The 17,935-nt window shown below is 35.6% G+C and overlaps 1 protein-coding gene across 1 annotated transcript in view; it reads left to right on the forward strand.

Annotated features, from left to right (window-relative positions):
• The first annotated feature begins 218 nt into the window (after nucleotides 1–218).
• Nucleotides 219–17,935, forward strand: part of STK31 (serine/threonine kinase 31) — a 73,010-nt gene continuing 55,293 nt past the window's right edge. The window contains exons 1-6 of the mRNA XM_043589094.1: nucleotides 219–342; nucleotides 1,882–1,928; nucleotides 2,017–2,069; nucleotides 6,756–6,854; nucleotides 12,361–12,435; nucleotides 14,630–14,788. Of these exons, the coding sequence (XP_043445029.1) occupies nucleotides 293–342; nucleotides 1,882–1,928; nucleotides 2,017–2,069; nucleotides 6,756–6,854; nucleotides 12,361–12,435; nucleotides 14,630–14,788 (483 nt within the window). The 5' untranslated portion in view covers nucleotides 219–292. The remainder of the gene's footprint in view (nucleotides 343–1,881; nucleotides 1,929–2,016; nucleotides 2,070–6,755; nucleotides 6,855–12,360; nucleotides 12,436–14,629; nucleotides 14,789–17,935) is intronic.

The following is a 17,935-nucleotide window of genomic DNA, read 5'->3' on the forward strand; positions in this document are numbered from 1 at the left end:
CATCGCGCGTGGAGCCCGGAAGCTCAGGAATCCCCGCACTTGCAGCCTCTGTGCGCAGCTTTCCCCGTGCGTGGCCCCGCCCAGCACGCCGTGCCCCAGGCCCCAGGCTTTGGCGGCCACGTGAACCAAGCAGCGGCTCCCGAAAAGCCACGGTGATGGCGCAGCAATGTGGGCGCAAGCGCAGTGCGGGGCCTGAGCGACCTAGGCACGCGTGGTAAGTCTCTCTGCACGTGCGCGACGGCGGGCTGACGGCAAGCCGCGGTGGCGGGCGGTGGAGGGCCGAGGGCCCAGCATGTGGGGTCAGGGGCACTTTTCTGGAGCTTCTGTGGTGGAAAGTGTGAGGTCAGTGGTAGTCTTTTTGGTAGGTGCGGTGGTAGCCGCCGCAAGGACCGTCTTTTCACCTCTGCTTGCCTTTTAGGTCTCCCAAGTATGGGGTAAGGCCCATTTCCTGGCCTTCCTTCGCCTTGGAGCCGCCCACCTATTTCTGAGGGTGCCAGGCACCCCCGGTTTTGAGTGCAGGGCTGCGAGGCGAAACCTGTTTACAAATAACTTGGGCCTACATAGTCTCGGTGGAGATGGGGTCTTGCAGGCCTGTTGTGCGGTGGAGTTCTCTTTTCCCGCAAATTCTGTGCCATTTAAACTTCAAAATCCCTCATAAAATAGGTGTCAAGGGGCAACCTGGACTCACTTATTCCGAATTTTGCCACGAATTGGAGATTTGGAAGTGCCATCTGGTAATCCACTTTTGCTGGAAGCGGGTGCAGCGTCGGTTTCTTCATAATCATCGCGGGAAAGTCTTTTTGACCCCTTTTAAAAATCAGATTTTATGATGAACCATACAGCTTCTCGGCATTTCCAGATATTTTCAGTTTTACTAAATCTAAGCCAATGGCTTACAGAGAAATACAGTCTCTCTAAACATTTCATCTTGGTTTTACGACTTTTTGCTCAATTAAATAAAAAAAAATTTTTGACCAGTAGTGGAAGTAGGATACGTATTTTGAACACCTTTTCATGCAGCATAATGTATGTGAAAAAACTATATAAGGTATAACAAAAACCAGAAGAATAAAAGTTTAAAATTTTTGACTTTTTTTTTTTTTAACCTGGGACAATTTTTCTCTTCTGTAAGTACTTGAGGGAGCATTTGAAACTCTGGTGTAACACAGTTCTTCGGTAACTTTTAAAGCTCTTAAAAAGTCTGTTTTCTGTTTCCTTCCAAGAGCTAACATTTATGTAAAGGGCAGTATTCTAGTATATTAATGATAAAGTTATAAACGAGTAGACATTTATTTTGAAATATTTTGGAGTTAGAAAGTATAATACTATGTAATGAAAATTAGTTTTGAAGTAATAGGCAAAATTTGATTTGATTTTGCAGTCTTTAATTGAAATATCTCTTCAAAAATAGAAATCACTGTACCTTTTAAATAAAATTGATTACCAGTCTGAAGCGTTTGGTCTCTATATATTTGTAGTGTTTCTTTTTGTTTGAATTGTAGAAGTCCTGCTCTCCTTTTGGGAGGGCATCAATTTTTTTGAAAGAATATGCATATTGTTCTGAAGTATTGATTTATGTAACTGACTAGAATATGTCTAGATATCTACTTCAGTGTAAATTTGTAAAATCTTGGCTAAAAGAGATAATTTCAAAAGATAGAGATTGTATATGATGAAATTGCAGAGTACAGTATACTCAAGACAAGAATTACTGGAGAAAATCTCTCAGGTCATGTTTGATATAGAGGTTGAATTTTGATAACTTTATTTAGGAACAAAACATACTTGCAGGAATTTGAACATTATACAGTTTAGGCTTTCTTGATTCACTGTGAATGGACAGATTATTAGAACTTAATTTAAGGTATTGAATTGTTTTAGTTTTTCAGGAATTGCCCAGATGGATGAAGATACACATTACAATAAAGGTACTGACACTAAAAATTATTTTTGGATGTAAGAGCTAGATAATCTTGATTAATTTCTAATTTTCTTTGCATTTTGATTTGGTTTTAGTTGAAGATGTGGTTGGAAGTCATGTGGAAGATGCAGTAACATTTTGGGCCCAGGTAAATAGCCTGGTTGATTTCTTTCCCCATCCCTTTCCTCCACCAACCCAGGTCCTGCTCAACAGAAACAAAAACAAAAACCCCAGAATATAGATATCCTTGTCATTCTCAGTGCCTAATTATTGAACATTTAACACAAGCCATTTTTGGAAGCGCACTGGTTACAGCTGGGACTTAAACTACCTGAGTTATGAGTAGTATGCTTATAATGCACTGAGTTAAAAAAGAAAGAAAGCAGCAAGATTATAGTTGTGGTTTCAGAATTACACTCAATTTAACACCAACAATCTAGGCTGCATAAATTACTGAATGCGCTAAGAAACTTATATTTGTGAAGTTATAGCCCCATCTAGGGGTCTTTTATAAGATTGTTTCTTGAAAGATATTACCTTTTTAATGTAATTTTTTTTAATACTTTAACTTTGAATTTGACATATAATCTCTCTTTCATCATGAAGTTGGAAGCACTAGTGGAACATTTATAGTTTTCTACGGACTTCAAGTCAGATAAGTTTCCTTAGGTTTAAATATAAAGCAAAGTACCAAAGTGCTTGTGTTCTAGAATTTAAAAAGGTGAATTCCTCTAATTACACAATTACTCACTAGTTTTTAATTTTGTGAACTACACATAATATGGGAGGGAAAGGTATGGCATTTTTCTGTAAGAACTGCAGTATGAGAACTCTTTTGTGGTGGTGGAGCGAATTGGCAATATGGGAAATAGAATTTACGAGAAGAAAAGTTGTAGAAGAACTCGATTAACCACTGTTCTTATATCTATATAGAAAACATTGTGGAAGGGTGATATTCCTAGAAAACTTGTGGTAAATTTGTATTTCTGCTTATGCAAATATTTTCTGCTTATGCAAATATATTCTACCCAAATGTTTTATGCATGTTGTCTCTGTATTAATAGCAACTGTGTCACTCAACAATGTCCCAGATTAGATGATAGATATGTTTAAGCTCATAGCTTAAATAAGATTTTCTAGACCAGCACTGTCCAGTAGAAATGTGTGAGCCACATAAGTAATTTAAAATTTAGCAGACTCATGAAAACCTAAAAAGAAAGGGTGAAATAAATTTTAATATACTCAATATATCCAAAATATTTCAAATGCAGTTAACACAGATATATTTACAAGTATTTTATTTTCCTTTTCATATTAAGTTTTGAAATCTGATGTGTATTTTAGATTTACAGTATACTCTATCTCAAATCAGACTAGCTACATTTCAGGAGGGTATTGCCTATTGATCAGTGCAGCTGTAGACTTTGATTTCAACTGACCTTTTTGTGAAGCTGTTGATTAAATTTGGAGTTATTATTTTTTAATTTTTAAAATTTATTTATTTATTTTGAGAGAGAGAACCAACAAGGGGGGGGGAGACAGAGGATCCGAAGCAGGCTCTACGCTGACAGTGGAGAGCCTGATGTGGAGCTTGAACCCACAAACTGTGAGATCATGACCTGAGCCGAAGTTGAATGCTTAACCAATTGAGCCAACCAGGCATCCGAATTTGGAGTTATTATTTAAACCAGGAGTCAGCAAACTATTCCTGTAAAAGATTAGATTGTAAATATTTTAGGGATAGTGGGCCATATAGTCTATAGTAACTATTCAACTCTGTCAGCTCTGCTGTTGTGGTGCAAAGGCTTACGAAGACAGTACATAGATGTGGCTGTGATCCATTAAAACTTTATTTACCAAAGCAAGTGGTGGAGGCCAAAATTTGCCAACCTCTGATATCAACCATGAAGTGGAGGCCTTGTAGAAATTTAAACATTTTAAGAAGTTATGAAACATGTCATAAATGTATGAAAAGATTAAGAGTTAAAGCTACTAATGGCATTCATATGAATTGAATGATTATTTCAAGAAGCAAGTTATAAAATTTGACTGGAGTTGGAATGGGATATAAATAAAGAATAAATATTCACAAATATGTGGAGGCTGATCAAGATGAAGTTCTTCTCACCTATACTCTCTGTTTTTCTGACTCCATGGATTGCTGCCATATAGGCCACTTACATGAGAATTTTTGGTAGGCCAAGTGGAATGAGTAGCAGCTGAAGGAATCATAAGTGGCCTTCACCTTTTTTTGAAAGAAAGATATTTCCTTATTTTAGTCATATAGCTACAAAATATTTTGTTGATATATTAAGAACATATATGTACATTTAATTATTTATTTTGAAATAACTTTAGATTTATGGGAAGGTCATAAAATTAGTACAGTCTTTCTTTATACCCTTCATGTAGCTTCCAGTACTGCTAACATTTTACATAACCATAATACAGTTAAACAAAGCCAGATAATTAGCTGCAGCCTGTATTCAACTTTCAACAGTTTTTTATTGTCTTTTTTCCATTTTTTTTAAATTAAAAAAATGTTTATTTATTTTGAGAGAGTGTGAGCGCATGCATGCATGAGTGGGAGAGGGTCAGAGAGAGAGAGGAAGAGAGAGAATCCCAAGCAGGCTCTGCACTGTGAGCAAGGAGCTTGACTCAGGGCTGGATCTCACGAACCTTGTGAGATCATGACCTGAGCCAAAATCAAGAATCGGATGCCTAACCAATTGAGCTTCCCAGGTGCTCCCATCTTTTTTTCTAGTCTAGCATCCCTCATTGTATTTAGTTGTCATGTTTTTTTAGTTTCTTCTAACTTTGGTTTGTTCTTTTATTTATCCTTGTCTTTACTGATTTTGACATTTTTGATGAGTACTGGTCACTTATAGACTATTTCTCAGTTTAAAGTTTTGATGAGTACTGGTCACTTATACAACATCTCTCAGTTTAGGTTTGTTTGATGGTTTTTCATAAATAGATTGGCTGTAATACTACAGAAATGATACTTTGTCCTTTCTAGTGCATTATCTTGGGGATTCATGATATTGATAAATCATTATTGATAATGTTAACCTTTATCCACTTGGTTAAGGTGGTATCTGCTGGGTTTTTTCACTTTAAGGTTACTGTTTTTCCTTTTGTAATTAATAAGTGTTTTAGGGGTGCCTGGGTGGCTCAGTCAGTTAAACGTCCAGCTTTGGCTCAGATCATGATCTTATGGTTTATGAGTTTGAGCACTGTATTGGGCTCTGCACTGACAGTGTGGAGCCTGCTTGAGATTCTCTCTCCCCCCCACCCCCGCTCTGCCCCTCCCCCACTTGTGCCCTCTCCCCCCCCGAAAATAAATAAATAAATAAATAAATAAATAAATAAATGTTTTAGAGGGAGATACATTAAGATTGTCTAGTTGTGTTTCTCTTCAACTTTTCACCCACAAATTTTATTATTTATTACTGTAGTCATTGTCTAATGATGATTTTTTAAATTTTTCGTATGCTTTCTGCATGTATTAATTGGAATTCTTCTGTGAGGAAGCACTGTATCTTCTCCAATCATTTATTTACTCAATTATTTAGGTTAATATGGACTCATGGGTATTTATTCCATGGGCTATAATACAGCACTATCACTACTTACTTTGTTGTTTACATTGTTGCAGCTTTGGGCATCAGGAGATTATTCACATAGGCTGTTGTGCCTTTTAAAACATATCCCCATTTCTTTTTTGAGCATTTCTTTACTTTCTGGCATGACCAAAAATTCCAGGATCATCTTTTTTTCCCTATCTTCATCCTGGAATCCACCACTCTCCAGAACCCTGGTTCCTTTTATTGGAGAATGGTGTTTAGATATCAAGATCTGGGCACTAGGTGTGCTTTTTGCTGATGGTGTCATTGCTTTTAGGCCCTGTCGGCAGACAGAGCTGGAAAAAATATGTGTATAAAAACGTACACATGTACATATCTATATTTTTGTATCTTTCATATATGCATGTATATGCACACAAATGTGTATATATACACATACATACTATGAGTTCATATGAATATCTTCCAATTCTACAGTGCAGGTTCATTTTAGCCTTCTTTCTTTTTTTTGTAACTTCTTTCCTGCTCTCATTGTCTGTGGTATATTTACTTATTTGTTCGATCCTAGTATACACTTCAAAATTGTTAGCCCATACCCATGACAAATGAATTTACTAACTAGATTGCAGTATTTGTGTATAGAGGATTATATACATTTAACTTTTTTTTTACATCTGTTTTATCCAACAACAAATATATGAGAAGACTCATCATTTGACCAAAATATGCTATCCATTTTGAGCCATTAGATGTATAGTAAAATCCAGACACAATTGTTTATATTACATTTTAGGATTTAATAGTTTTTGCTTTCTTAGTTTGAATTCCAAGTAATTTGAACTCACTGCAAAGTAAAGATTTTCTAAAGCGTAGTACCACTTCTTAATAAAGAACTCATTTGAATTATGAAAAAATGTTACTGTAAGAAATTGATTTAATCTCTAATGCTCCAGAATCTTTTTAATGTTTATTATGTTTTGAGAGAGTGCATGAGTGAGGGAGGGGCAGAGAGAGAGGGAGCGAGAATTCCAAGCAGCATCTGTGCTGTTAGCGTGGGGCTTGATGTCCTGAACCGAGAGATCATGCCCTGAGCCGAAATCAAGAGTCCCAACGCTTAGCAAACTGAGCGATTTAGATGCACCTTGAATGCTCCAAAATCTTTTAAGTAATGCTTAGTAGAACTCTCAGTTGTATAGCACTGTCAAATAATGTATTGAATTTTACACTATAGCTATTCTTCCTTCTAGAGTATCAGTAGAAATAAGGATATTATGAAGATTGGTTGCTCACTGTCTGAAGTTTGTCCCCATGCCAATTCAGTTTTTGGGAATCTTGATCCAAAGAAGGTGAGCCATATTCTCAGGTATAATTATTCCCTCTCTCCTGATGGCTTTCTTATGTCTTAGATTTTATAATTGTTGGAAGTTTTGATGTATTTGAAAAAGAGAGGCAAATTTTTAGAAGTGATAGAAACTATAGTCATAATAAATTTATTCTTTCAAAAATACTATGGACTGTGTGCTCTTAAGGTGGTAAGCATTGAGTATACAATGGTGAACAAAACACAATCCTTGTCTTCGACACTGATTGACAAAAAAAAATCTGTAAAAGTTATCTTTATGGAGAAAATTTTGATGATTTTTTCTTTTTTTTTAAAAATTGAGGTATAATTTACATACAGTAATGCATACAAGTCATAGCTGTACAGCTTAAAGAATTTTTATGCAGATCAAGATATAGTAATCACTCAGATCAAGATATGGTTCCCTCTTCCTGGAAAATTCCTGCAGACCCTTTCTCAGTCAATTCTTCGTCAGTAGTCCTTCTAACAAGATGTAATTATTCTGATTTCTGTCACTGAAAATTCACTTACCTGTTCTTAAATCATACAGTGTGTACTCTTTTGTGTATATCTGGCTTCTTTCATTCAGCAGAATTTCTGAGATTCTTCCATATTATTGTGTGTATTGGTGTTGGTAGTTGTTCTTTTTCAAGCTATGCAGTACTTGTATAAATACACCACAGTTGATATGTTTGTTCTCCTTTGATGGCCGTTTGGATTGTTTGCAGTTTTTGGCTACTGTGAATTATGCTACTATGAAATACTTACACAGTTTTTTGTTGGATGTATTAACTTTTTTATTTTGACTGCATACCTAGGAGTAGAATTGCTAAATCATGGGGTAGGCATGTTTCACTTTGGTAGGTACTGGCCACAGTTTGGCAAAGTATTGAACCAATTTTTATTCTTACCAGCAAAGTATGAGGATTCTAGTTCCTCACTGTCCTCATCAATCCTTTGCATTGTCATTCTTTTAAATTTTAGCCATTTGGTGGGTGTAGTGTGGTGTTCTGATTTTATTTTCCTGAGTACAGAGCTTCACCATATTTTCATAGTTGTAGTTTTTCATAGGTTTTTTTTTTCTTTTTTTTTGAGAGAGAAAGTGCACATAGGGGTGTGGCAGAGGGAGAGAGAGAATGAATCTCAAGCAGGCCCCCATGCCCAGCACAGAGCCTGATGTGGGACTCTATCTTACAGCTGACCCTGAGGTCATGACCTGAACTGAAATCAAGAGTCGGACGCTTAACCAACTGAGCCACCCAGGCGCCCCACTATTTTCATAGTTTTATTAGCCTTTTGAATATCCTCTTTTGTGAAGTGCCTTTTTACATCTTTTCCCCATTTTCAAGGTTGTCTTAATTGATATGTAGGAAGTTCTATATATATTCATTACATAATTTGGATATGAGTCCTTTGTCTTACATGTGTATTGTTAGTATGTGCTCCTTATCTGTGTCTTCCCTACTCACTTTCTTTATGTCATTTGTAGTCTAATTTATAATTTTTTTTTTTTGGTATATACTTTTTGTTTCCTATTTAAGACCCCTTTACTTAACCCAAGGTCATGAATATATTCTATGTTTCCTCCCAACACCTCAAGCTTTTATCTTTTGCATTTGGGGCTGTGGTTTAGCTCCAGGAAAATTTTGGTTATGATGTGAAGTAGAAGTCAAATTTATTTTTTTTCCCATATGGTTATCCAGTTATGCCAGCATCACTTATCAAAACAGTCATCCTTTCTTTATTGAGTTGTACTGGAGTTTTTGTTTTCAACCAGGTGATTATAAATGAGTGTTTTTGAAATAATAAATGCTTATATTCTTGGATACATCAATTTCTCTGTCAAAAATTTACCCTTTGGACATTTTTATAAGTACACAAAGAAGGGTGTTTTATGATTAATTGCAGTATTATTTGTAATAGGTAAAATGGAGATTAACTAAATATCTACTAGTAGTAGTAGTAGTAGTAGTAGTAGTAATAATGGTAGCTGGCATTTATTGAATCTTATCCTTTGTGAAACAGTGTTCTAAGCACTTTACACATATTAGCTCATTTAGTCCTCATAGCATCCCTATGAAGCAGATGCTGTTATTTTATATGTGTTTTTGAAAATTGAAGCATGGCTATGATAACTTTATGAAAGTCACCCACTAGTTTATAATGGATCAAGTATTCAAACTCAGAGAGCCCACCCCCTTAGATGTTAATCTGATACTGGAATAATTAATGAATTGTGGTAGATCCTTATTTTGGAATACTTAGTTATTTCAGATGCTGATACTATGGTAAAGTAAATTGAAATTTTAAGGAGGCACTTACATTTAAATTAAAATTTAAGGAGGCACTCTAACGTACACCTCAGAGTGAGTGCCTCTTTAAATTTTGGCCATGGGTGCCTTGTTTGCCTCACCCAACTCTAAGCTCTGTTTGTAAATAAGATCTCTTATTTAAGATCTCTATATTTTAATATGGAATTAGGTATATAAAATAGTGGATGTAAAATGAGCACATTTGTGTAAATAAACATATCCTAGCATATATGTAAAATTAGTGTAAGTGTAAAATTATTTTTAGGAGGTGTATGTTGAAAAGTGTTTGTAAGGAAGTCTTACTTTTTTTGATGTGCTTTGATTGTCTTTTAATACTATGCCTCTATTACTTTTATTTTAAAATAATTACAACCCCAATGGCATATATAAAAATGTGTAAAAAGAAGAGATTAGAAGGAAAGAATGTAGGTTGGAGCTGAACATTAGAATGGTTAACTAGAATTTGTGAACTTCTAGGTTTTTTTTAAGCATCCTTGTAGCCTAGGACTGTGTTTACTAGTGTTATAAATTAAAATATACCCACTTTTCCTCTGTTGAATGCAAAATAAATTACTTGCTTTACAAAATACTCAAACTAGTTTCAATAATAGATTTCCTATTATAAATGATTACTCAGCCACTCTGGTTACTTATGAATGGATTATACTTTGTAAATTTTCCGAAGTGAATGAGTATCTGCCTCTCATCCTGTAGATGGGTCATGGGCTATAAATAGTGGAGCTGTGAGAGGAGAAGATTGGTACCCGGCACAATGGGAGTGCATGTGTAGTTATGATAGCGTTTGAAAGTTATGAAAGTGTTGAAATTTCCTCAAGATAGAGTTGTATTTGTGCTGGTTTTTGTGATTATTCACACTAACAGAGTCAAAAACTTCAGATTCCTCAGCTTTGTTGGGTCCAAGCTCTATTCTTGGATACAAGTATCCCCACCTCTATGTACACTGGGTTGCAGTGATGCTCCATTTATGTCACTTACTTAATATTGAATTTTTAATTATATTAGCATATTATTACAAAGTCTTAACTAAAGGTTAATGTGACCTTTTTCAGAGTTTGAAATTGGATAGGAGCTATTTTTGCTACTAAACCTTTTTGCTTGCTGAAAAATGAAGTAAGATGGTTGGGAGAATGTACCCTGCCATTTGTGCTCTCTGTTGCTCTCCAGTTTTTGAATGTTAGCTGAGGGAACCAGAGTTAAGTGCTAATTTCATACCTATCCTTTGTAATATTTGCTTTGTTAGATATCCATTGTGTTTCTGAATTGATTTGTACTTTGTTGCTTTGGGAAGTTGAGGATTTTTGTATTTCATACTGTATATATCTTTGCTTCAAAATCTGTGAATTTGTCTTACTTCAGAGTGATACACTTAAAATTAATATTTTTTATTTAAATGTTTATTTTTGAGAGAGAGAGAGAGAGAGAGAGCGAGCATGCGCATGCCTGAGCAGGGGAGGGGCAGAGAGAGAGGGAGACAGAGGATCTGTCCCACGAAGTGGGCTTTGTGTTGACAGCAGAGAGCCCAATGCAGGGCTTGAACTCACAAACTGCAAAATCATGACCTGAGCCAAAGTCGGATGCTTAACTGACTGAGCCACCCAGGCACCCTCAAAATTAATTTTACACTTCACTTAAGGCAGTGTTCCAACCTTTCATATGCCCTTTTAAGGTATTTTTTCTCTAATGAGTCTCCTCACCTCAAGACATATTAACACCATAGATACACTATTTATCTGTTTATGCTGTCAGATAGGTTTGAACTTTGGAGGGCTACAAACAATTGTAATATTGAAGACACCCCTCTCTTCCAAACCAGTTTTCACTCCCTTGAGAATAGTATTTACCCTGTTGAGAATGTATGATTAAAATGAATGATTTAAAATAGCTGTGTGGCTCAGTCGGTTGAGCATCCACTCTTGGTTTTTGCTCAGGTCACAATCTCATGGTTCATTGAATGAAGCCCATGTTGGGCTCTGCACTGACAGCATGGAGCCTGTTTGGGATTCTTTCTCTCCCTCTGTCTCTGCCTCTCCCCCGCTCATGTGTGCTCTTTCGCTGTCTTTCTCTTGATTTCAAATAAACTAAAAAAAAAAGAAAGTCATTATCAACCTAGGGTGATTTTGTATCCCCCACCCTCACCCCAGGTGATAATTTGGCAGTGTCTCGAGACATTTTTGGTTGCCACACCGGAGAGGGTGCTTCTTGGCATTGTAGGTGGAGGCTAAGGAGGATGCTGCTAACTATCCTACATTGCACAGGACGGGAATGAGCCCCTGCCCCATCTTCCTACCAAGGAATTATCCTGTTTGAAAATGTCAGTAGTGCTAAGGTTGAAAAATTGACATAAAGTATGTAAATTTTCCTTTGTTTTTAAAAAAATTTTTTTAAATGTCTATTTTTGAGAGTGAGCAAGTGAGAGAGACAGAGTGTGAGTGAGCAAGGGAGGTGCAGAGAGAGAGGGAGACACAGAATAAGAAGCAGGCTTCAGGCTCTGAGCTGGTAGCACAGAGCCTGATGTGGGGCTCAAACTCATGAACTCGAGATCATGACCTGAGCTGAAGTCAGGTGCTCAACCGACTGAGCCACCCAGGTGCCCCTCCTTTGTTTTTTATATTTAACATAATTAAGTTAAAATATAAATTTAAAATAAAATTCAGTATTAAGAATATTATCTAATTTAATTCTATCCATTTAATAACACTAGAGTCCTTACATATAAAGTAAAAAGTATAAGAATCTTTCTTGGCTGGTAGGATGTATGGATCCCACATGGTTGAGATTTATGGTATGTACTTGGCATCTTTATATTTTAAGAACAATTAATTGTACCAGTTATGTCTTCAGACATTAAAATAGCATGATTTTAAGTCTTTGATGCATATGCTTCTTTTTGAATTTTGTTTTTTATGTCTTTTTTTTTTTTTTGAGAAGCAAAATTGAATTATGGACTCTGAAATCAGATTGCCTGACTTTGAATTGTAGCTTATGAGTTTGGGGATATAATGGTGAACAGAAAGTATCTGCCTTTTACAGTTATTGTGAGAATAAAATAAGTTATTATATATAAGGTGCTTATTGCCATTTAGTAAGTGCTTAACAAATGCTAGCCATTCTGATCTATGTAGCATGCTTTGAATCATTAAAGTGCCAAATAATTTTACTTTCTTTTTCTCTTTATAGATTTATGGTGGATTATTTTCTGAAGATAAATGTTGGTACAGATGCAAAGTACTGAAAATCATCAGTGATGAAAAGGCAGGAGCAAGTGTTTCGGTTTTTTTTTTGCCCCGAGTGACAATTATTTTGGTTCGAAAATTCGATGCTTATTTAGCCCTTCATTCCTTATATATAGTAGTAATAAGATCTGAAGATCTGGTTCAAATGAACTTATAAATTGATTAAAACATTTTTTTTTTTTTTTTTTTTTTTTTTTTTACCTAGTGAACACAAAGGAATGAATTGCTTAAAAAAAATCCAGGTTAGATTCAGGAATATCCTTCTGAATTTAAGTTGTCATATAATTACTGCACATTGTCCTAGGATAGGTTACGTAATTTGTGAATGATTTTTGCTGACCAGTGGGCTCTTTGTGTCTCGGTTCTTAATTGTCATGTTTGGTTCTTGCTAAGTAACTTTAAAAGTTCATTCTATTAAGATTGAGTAGGAAAAGAACATTTGATCTACCCAAAAGAAGTTCTCTTTATCTTTTGCTTAGTTGATTTGCATATTGTTAATGAAGATTGGCTTACTGCTTTTTCATGCTTTGGTTAAATGTGATGAATTTTCTTTATGTTTAGCTATTTGATTTTTTTAAACTGAACTTGAGGGAGATTTTAAGGGGATTTGTGGAGATGAGATTCTGAATGGCTGTTTGATGGCAGTTGCACATTACAGGCTGTGTAAAAGCATCTCTGTAGGCTTTCCTTTACTTTTTTTTTCCTGTATCTGCTTTACTGGAGTTAAAATATTTTCTTTTTTTTTTTTTTTTTAACGTTTATTTATTTTTGAGACAGAGACAGAGCATGAATGGGGGAGGGTCAGAGAGAGGGAGACACAGAATCTGAAGCAGGCTCCAGGCTCTGAGCTGTCAGCACAGAGCCCGACGCGGGGCTCCAACTCACGGACCGCGAGATCATGACCTGAGCCGAAGTCGACCGCTTAACCGACTGAGCCACCCAGGCGCCCCTAAAATATTTTCTTAAATGTATATGTTTTAAAAAAAATTTTTTTTTTCAACGTTTATTTATTTTTGGGACAGAGAGAGACAGAGCATGAACGGGGGGAGGGGCAGAGAGAGAGGGAGACACAGAATCGGAAACAGGCTCCCGGCTCTGAGCCATCAGCCCAGAGCCTGACGCGGGGCTTGAACTCCTGGACCACGAGATCGTGACCTGGCTGAAGTCGGACGCTTAACCGACTGCGCCATCCAGGCGCCCCTGTATATGTTTTATAAAATATTTTTCTTGGTGTAAAAGGATATGATAAGATAAAACAAGTAATGCTCAGAGTAACTTAAAAAAAAAAATCTCATGATTTATTACCATCACAGGTAATGGTTTATCTTGGTGAAATAGATCTTTCTAATTAGATGTTTTCCCCACAATTTGACACCTGGAGATGATATATTGTGTTTGCTTTTGCTTTAGCTGTAACTTTTTAAAATTAAGGGGCAAGATGGCTTTGACCTCATGATAAACTCATTTTCTTTTTTACTTTCTAAATAGAGCTGGATGTGAGGGTGAATTTAATTCATATCCTATGTCTAACACCTGGGATGAGCTTAATTTTACCAAAGGAAGTTTGAGAATTTTGCTTTTCTTTTCAGGTGTTACTGTTTCCAACTTGGATTTAGAAGTGTTGATTGATTTTAACATTTGAGATAGGGGAGGCCATAAGCTTCATAGATTTGTTTATTTAAATATTAGCTGTTTCTTTACCTTTTTTATTTATTATTATTATTTTTTAATTTTAGAGAAAGAGAGAGAGCATGAGTGGGGGAGAGGGGCAGAGGAGGAGAGAGGGAGGAAGAGATAGAGAGAGAGAAAGGGAGAGAGAGAATATCTTAAGCAGGTTCCACACTCAGCATGGAGCCTGATACGGGGCTCAATCTCACAATCCTGGGATTAAGACCTAAACTGAAATCAGGGGTACTGTCTGATAGTAGTACTGTTTGATACTAGTATAACTAGTTTGATAGTACTGGTTGATACTAGTATAGCTAGTTAACTTACAACCAAACAGAAATCACTGGAATCTCATGAACTATGGATGGATTTTCTTTACTTTGGGGGTATTGTTTGAGCTCTTGTTTCTGAATACATTTTGTCAATTTGAGGTGAAAGGCTGTCTTGATTTACAGGTAATTAACAGAAAGCAGCAAATTGGTGGTTTCTTTGGAGATGTTTAATCTAAGTTCCCTTGTGTTAGTATTTGTCTAATTTTTTCTCAGTGTCTGGTGAGATACATTGACTATGGAAATACTGAAATTCTAAATCGATCTGATATAGTTGAGATTCCTTTGGATCTGCAGTTTTCTAGTGTTGCCAAAAAGTATAGACTTTGGGGACTACAGATTCCTTCTGGCCAAGAAGTTACCCAGTTTGATCAGGCAAGTCACAGATTTTTAATATTTTTGATAATAGAGGTAAAGCTGTGTGCTTGAAACAAAATATAAATGTAGTTAAATTCTTCTAATTCTTTAATATAAAAGCCTGTATAAATTAGTGAAAAATATGAATTATAGAACGATTCAAAAACAACTATTTGTGCTTATCTTTGCCATGTAAACATTTGTGATGATCAGAGTGATATGTATGTGTATATATATTTACATAATAAGTGTAAATAGTTTCTTCTCATGTGAAAATTTAAGAGTCTCTTATGATGGAGAAAATGATAATTATTGTTATCTTTTGCTTTTGAGAGAGTATTAAATAAGAGTGATCTTTAACCTAACCCTGGCCATAAATACCACAAAAAGTGGAGTTGTGAATTAATCAGATTTTATCATTTTGGCAAGGGTTCATTCTGTTTGGTATAGCAGTTGGCAGTGATGTTCTACTATCTAGATTCTAGTTTGTATTCATTCCATTAAATTTTGGATTAGTAGCCTAATTCTGGCCGATATTTCATAGTTTCAGGGGTAGTCTTAAATTCTACCTCTTTTTAAATCTCCTGTGCAGTAATGATGTTCTTTTGGTGGGTGTTACTGTTGTTGAGGACATACTATACTGCTAAGTAATCAGATTTATATTTTTTAATTTAGTAGCTCAAATAACATGTTAAAAATGATTTAATCAATACCATGAGGAATAGTAAAATTCAGAAACCTATTTGCCTCCTTTTTTCTTTAATTTGAGAACCTTGTAGGTTGTTGGGTGTAATTTTGTCTGCACTATAGTTACTTCGAAGAAACATTTCTGTACTTGGAACTTAAGACTTTCAGAAATACAGAGTAAAGCATAGATATTATTATAAATTGATAGCCCTAAGTTTCTGGTTTAAAATCTGAAGTTTATTATGTTTCCCTTTCATGTAGATGTTTTGACCAAGGTAGAGGCTTGTCTTGAATTTCTTGCAAGCCTAGAAATTTATTGACCTTAGAATTCATCTGCTCTCACCTCATCACTTTACAAATAAAGAAATTGGCTCTAGAACAATTAGATGACTTATTTAAAGTCATAGGCTAATTATGGCTGAGCTAAGGCTGGAACTCAAGTCTGTTCTGTTCTCATAGTAAGATGATATAAACTTTATGTTAATTGAAACAAACATGAATAAGAATAAAAGGTCATTTTTAAAATTTTTTTTTTTTTAACGTTTATTTATTTTTGAGACAGAGAGAGACAGAGCATGAACGGGGGAGGGGCAGAGAGAGAGGGAGACACAGAACCGGAAGCAGGCTCCAGGCTCTGAGCCATTAGCCCAGAGCCCGACGCGGGGCTCGAACTCACGGACCGTGAGATCGTGACCTGAGCTGAAGTCGGACGCTTAACCGACTGAGCCACCCAGGCGCCCCTAAAAGGTCATTTTTAAAAGTTGTTTTTGGAACTGAGGAATAAACATTAGTTATTGGTAATGTTTTGTATGCTTCATAGGTTCTTTACAGGTGGTACTATTTGTGTTTGTATGTTTAAGTTCAATAAAAAGACTGTTGATTGGAGTTCAGCTAATTAGCAAACTGAATGTTTTCTGGAAAAAAATAGTTATTCTTGAGTGTCTCTGCTCAAGAATCCCATGTCTAGCCATTAATTTTCAGTTTAAGGCTCAAATAAAATTTCCTGTATAAGGTCTTTGCTAATACCCACCATCCATTCCCCTGCAGCTGTTTTAGTCATTCAGTGTATAAGGCATACAGAGTTGTGGTCTTTTTCTTGCTCCACAAGATAGTGAGCTTGTAGAGATAAGACTGTCTTAGTAGAGAAAAGTATTTTATTTATTTTTGTATGCCTGATCTCCCTGCGTGTTAGATCACCATCCAATTTATCTAACATTTGAACAAATGAATAGTAGAAATTTAGTTAAAAAGAGAGAGACTTCCAGAGGGTGACCTTGGCCCTAAAATAACTTCAATACATTTTAAACCATTACTTTTATACCCATGTTATAACACAGTTGAAATTGATACTCAGAATGGTGGTTACAAATGCTGATGCTCAGAAGATTTATGCCCTAAATGCCTCCCTTGTTTTAAAAAATTTACATAGTATCAGGGAATGAGAGGTACAGATTAGAATTTGGGTATAACAGATTAAAGGCCTTTTTGCCTGTTTTCTAATATATCCAGACAAGATTAGGTAGACTAAAGTAGAAAGAAAGTTATGCTTTCTTGTTTCTGAATAAAGCTTACCAGTTTGGGAAACAGAATGAAATATGTCTTAGAAAAATGACATCATCTTTTTAATCATTGAAAGCTCTGTGTTCTAAAACAATGACCAGATTTATTTAACAGGTAAATCTTATGCCTTTTAAATGCCTAAATATGTTTTGAAAATAAATATATCTCTTTCCAGCATGCAAGATTTAATGAGAACTATAACACATTTCTCACTATAAAAATTAACTATTTGACATTTAAAAAAGAATATGTAGAAAATATATTTATGGTAAGTTATAATATTAAAATACCCATGTATCATCTACTGGGTCATTCTTTCTGTTAGTTAGAATTTAGGAGAACTTAGATTTTATTCCAAATTTAGGGTTCTTTCTTTGTGATTATAAATGATTCAGGGAGAATTTTGTTGAACAACTAATTGTTATTGGTGGCCATAACTAAAAGGAATTTGACTTCAGAGAAAAGTCTAAAATCAGATTTTTGCATAAAATATTCTAAGCAAGGAGTAGTATACCTTTGGAGCATTCAGCTTCAGGTAATTGGAACTTTTGTACAAAGTAGATTATTTCCATTTAAATCCATATGTTGCCCAAAGACAGAGTTACTTGATATTAAGAATTCTACATATTCCAGTAATAATTTTCAGACACTGTCACTTCCATTAATATTGGTTGGGAGTGGAAGTTGTACTTGATTTTATTTTGTTTTTATTAAAATCTTTTTTTAATGTTTATTTTTGAGAGAGACAGAGCACAAGCTGGGGAGGGGCAGAGAAAATGGAGACAGAGAATCTGAAGCAGGCTCCAGGCTCTGAGCTGTCAGCACAGAGCCTGATTCAGGGCTTGAACTCACAAATTGCAAGATCATGACCTGAGCTGAAGTCAGATGCTTAACTGACTGAGCCATGCAGGTGCCTCA

The sequence above is a fragment of the Prionailurus bengalensis genome, chromosome A2, assembly GCF_016509475.1.
Source record: "Prionailurus bengalensis isolate Pbe53 chromosome A2, Fcat_Pben_1.1_paternal_pri, whole genome shotgun sequence".
Classification (NCBI taxonomy): Eukaryota; Metazoa; Chordata; class Mammalia; order Carnivora; family Felidae; genus Prionailurus; species Prionailurus bengalensis.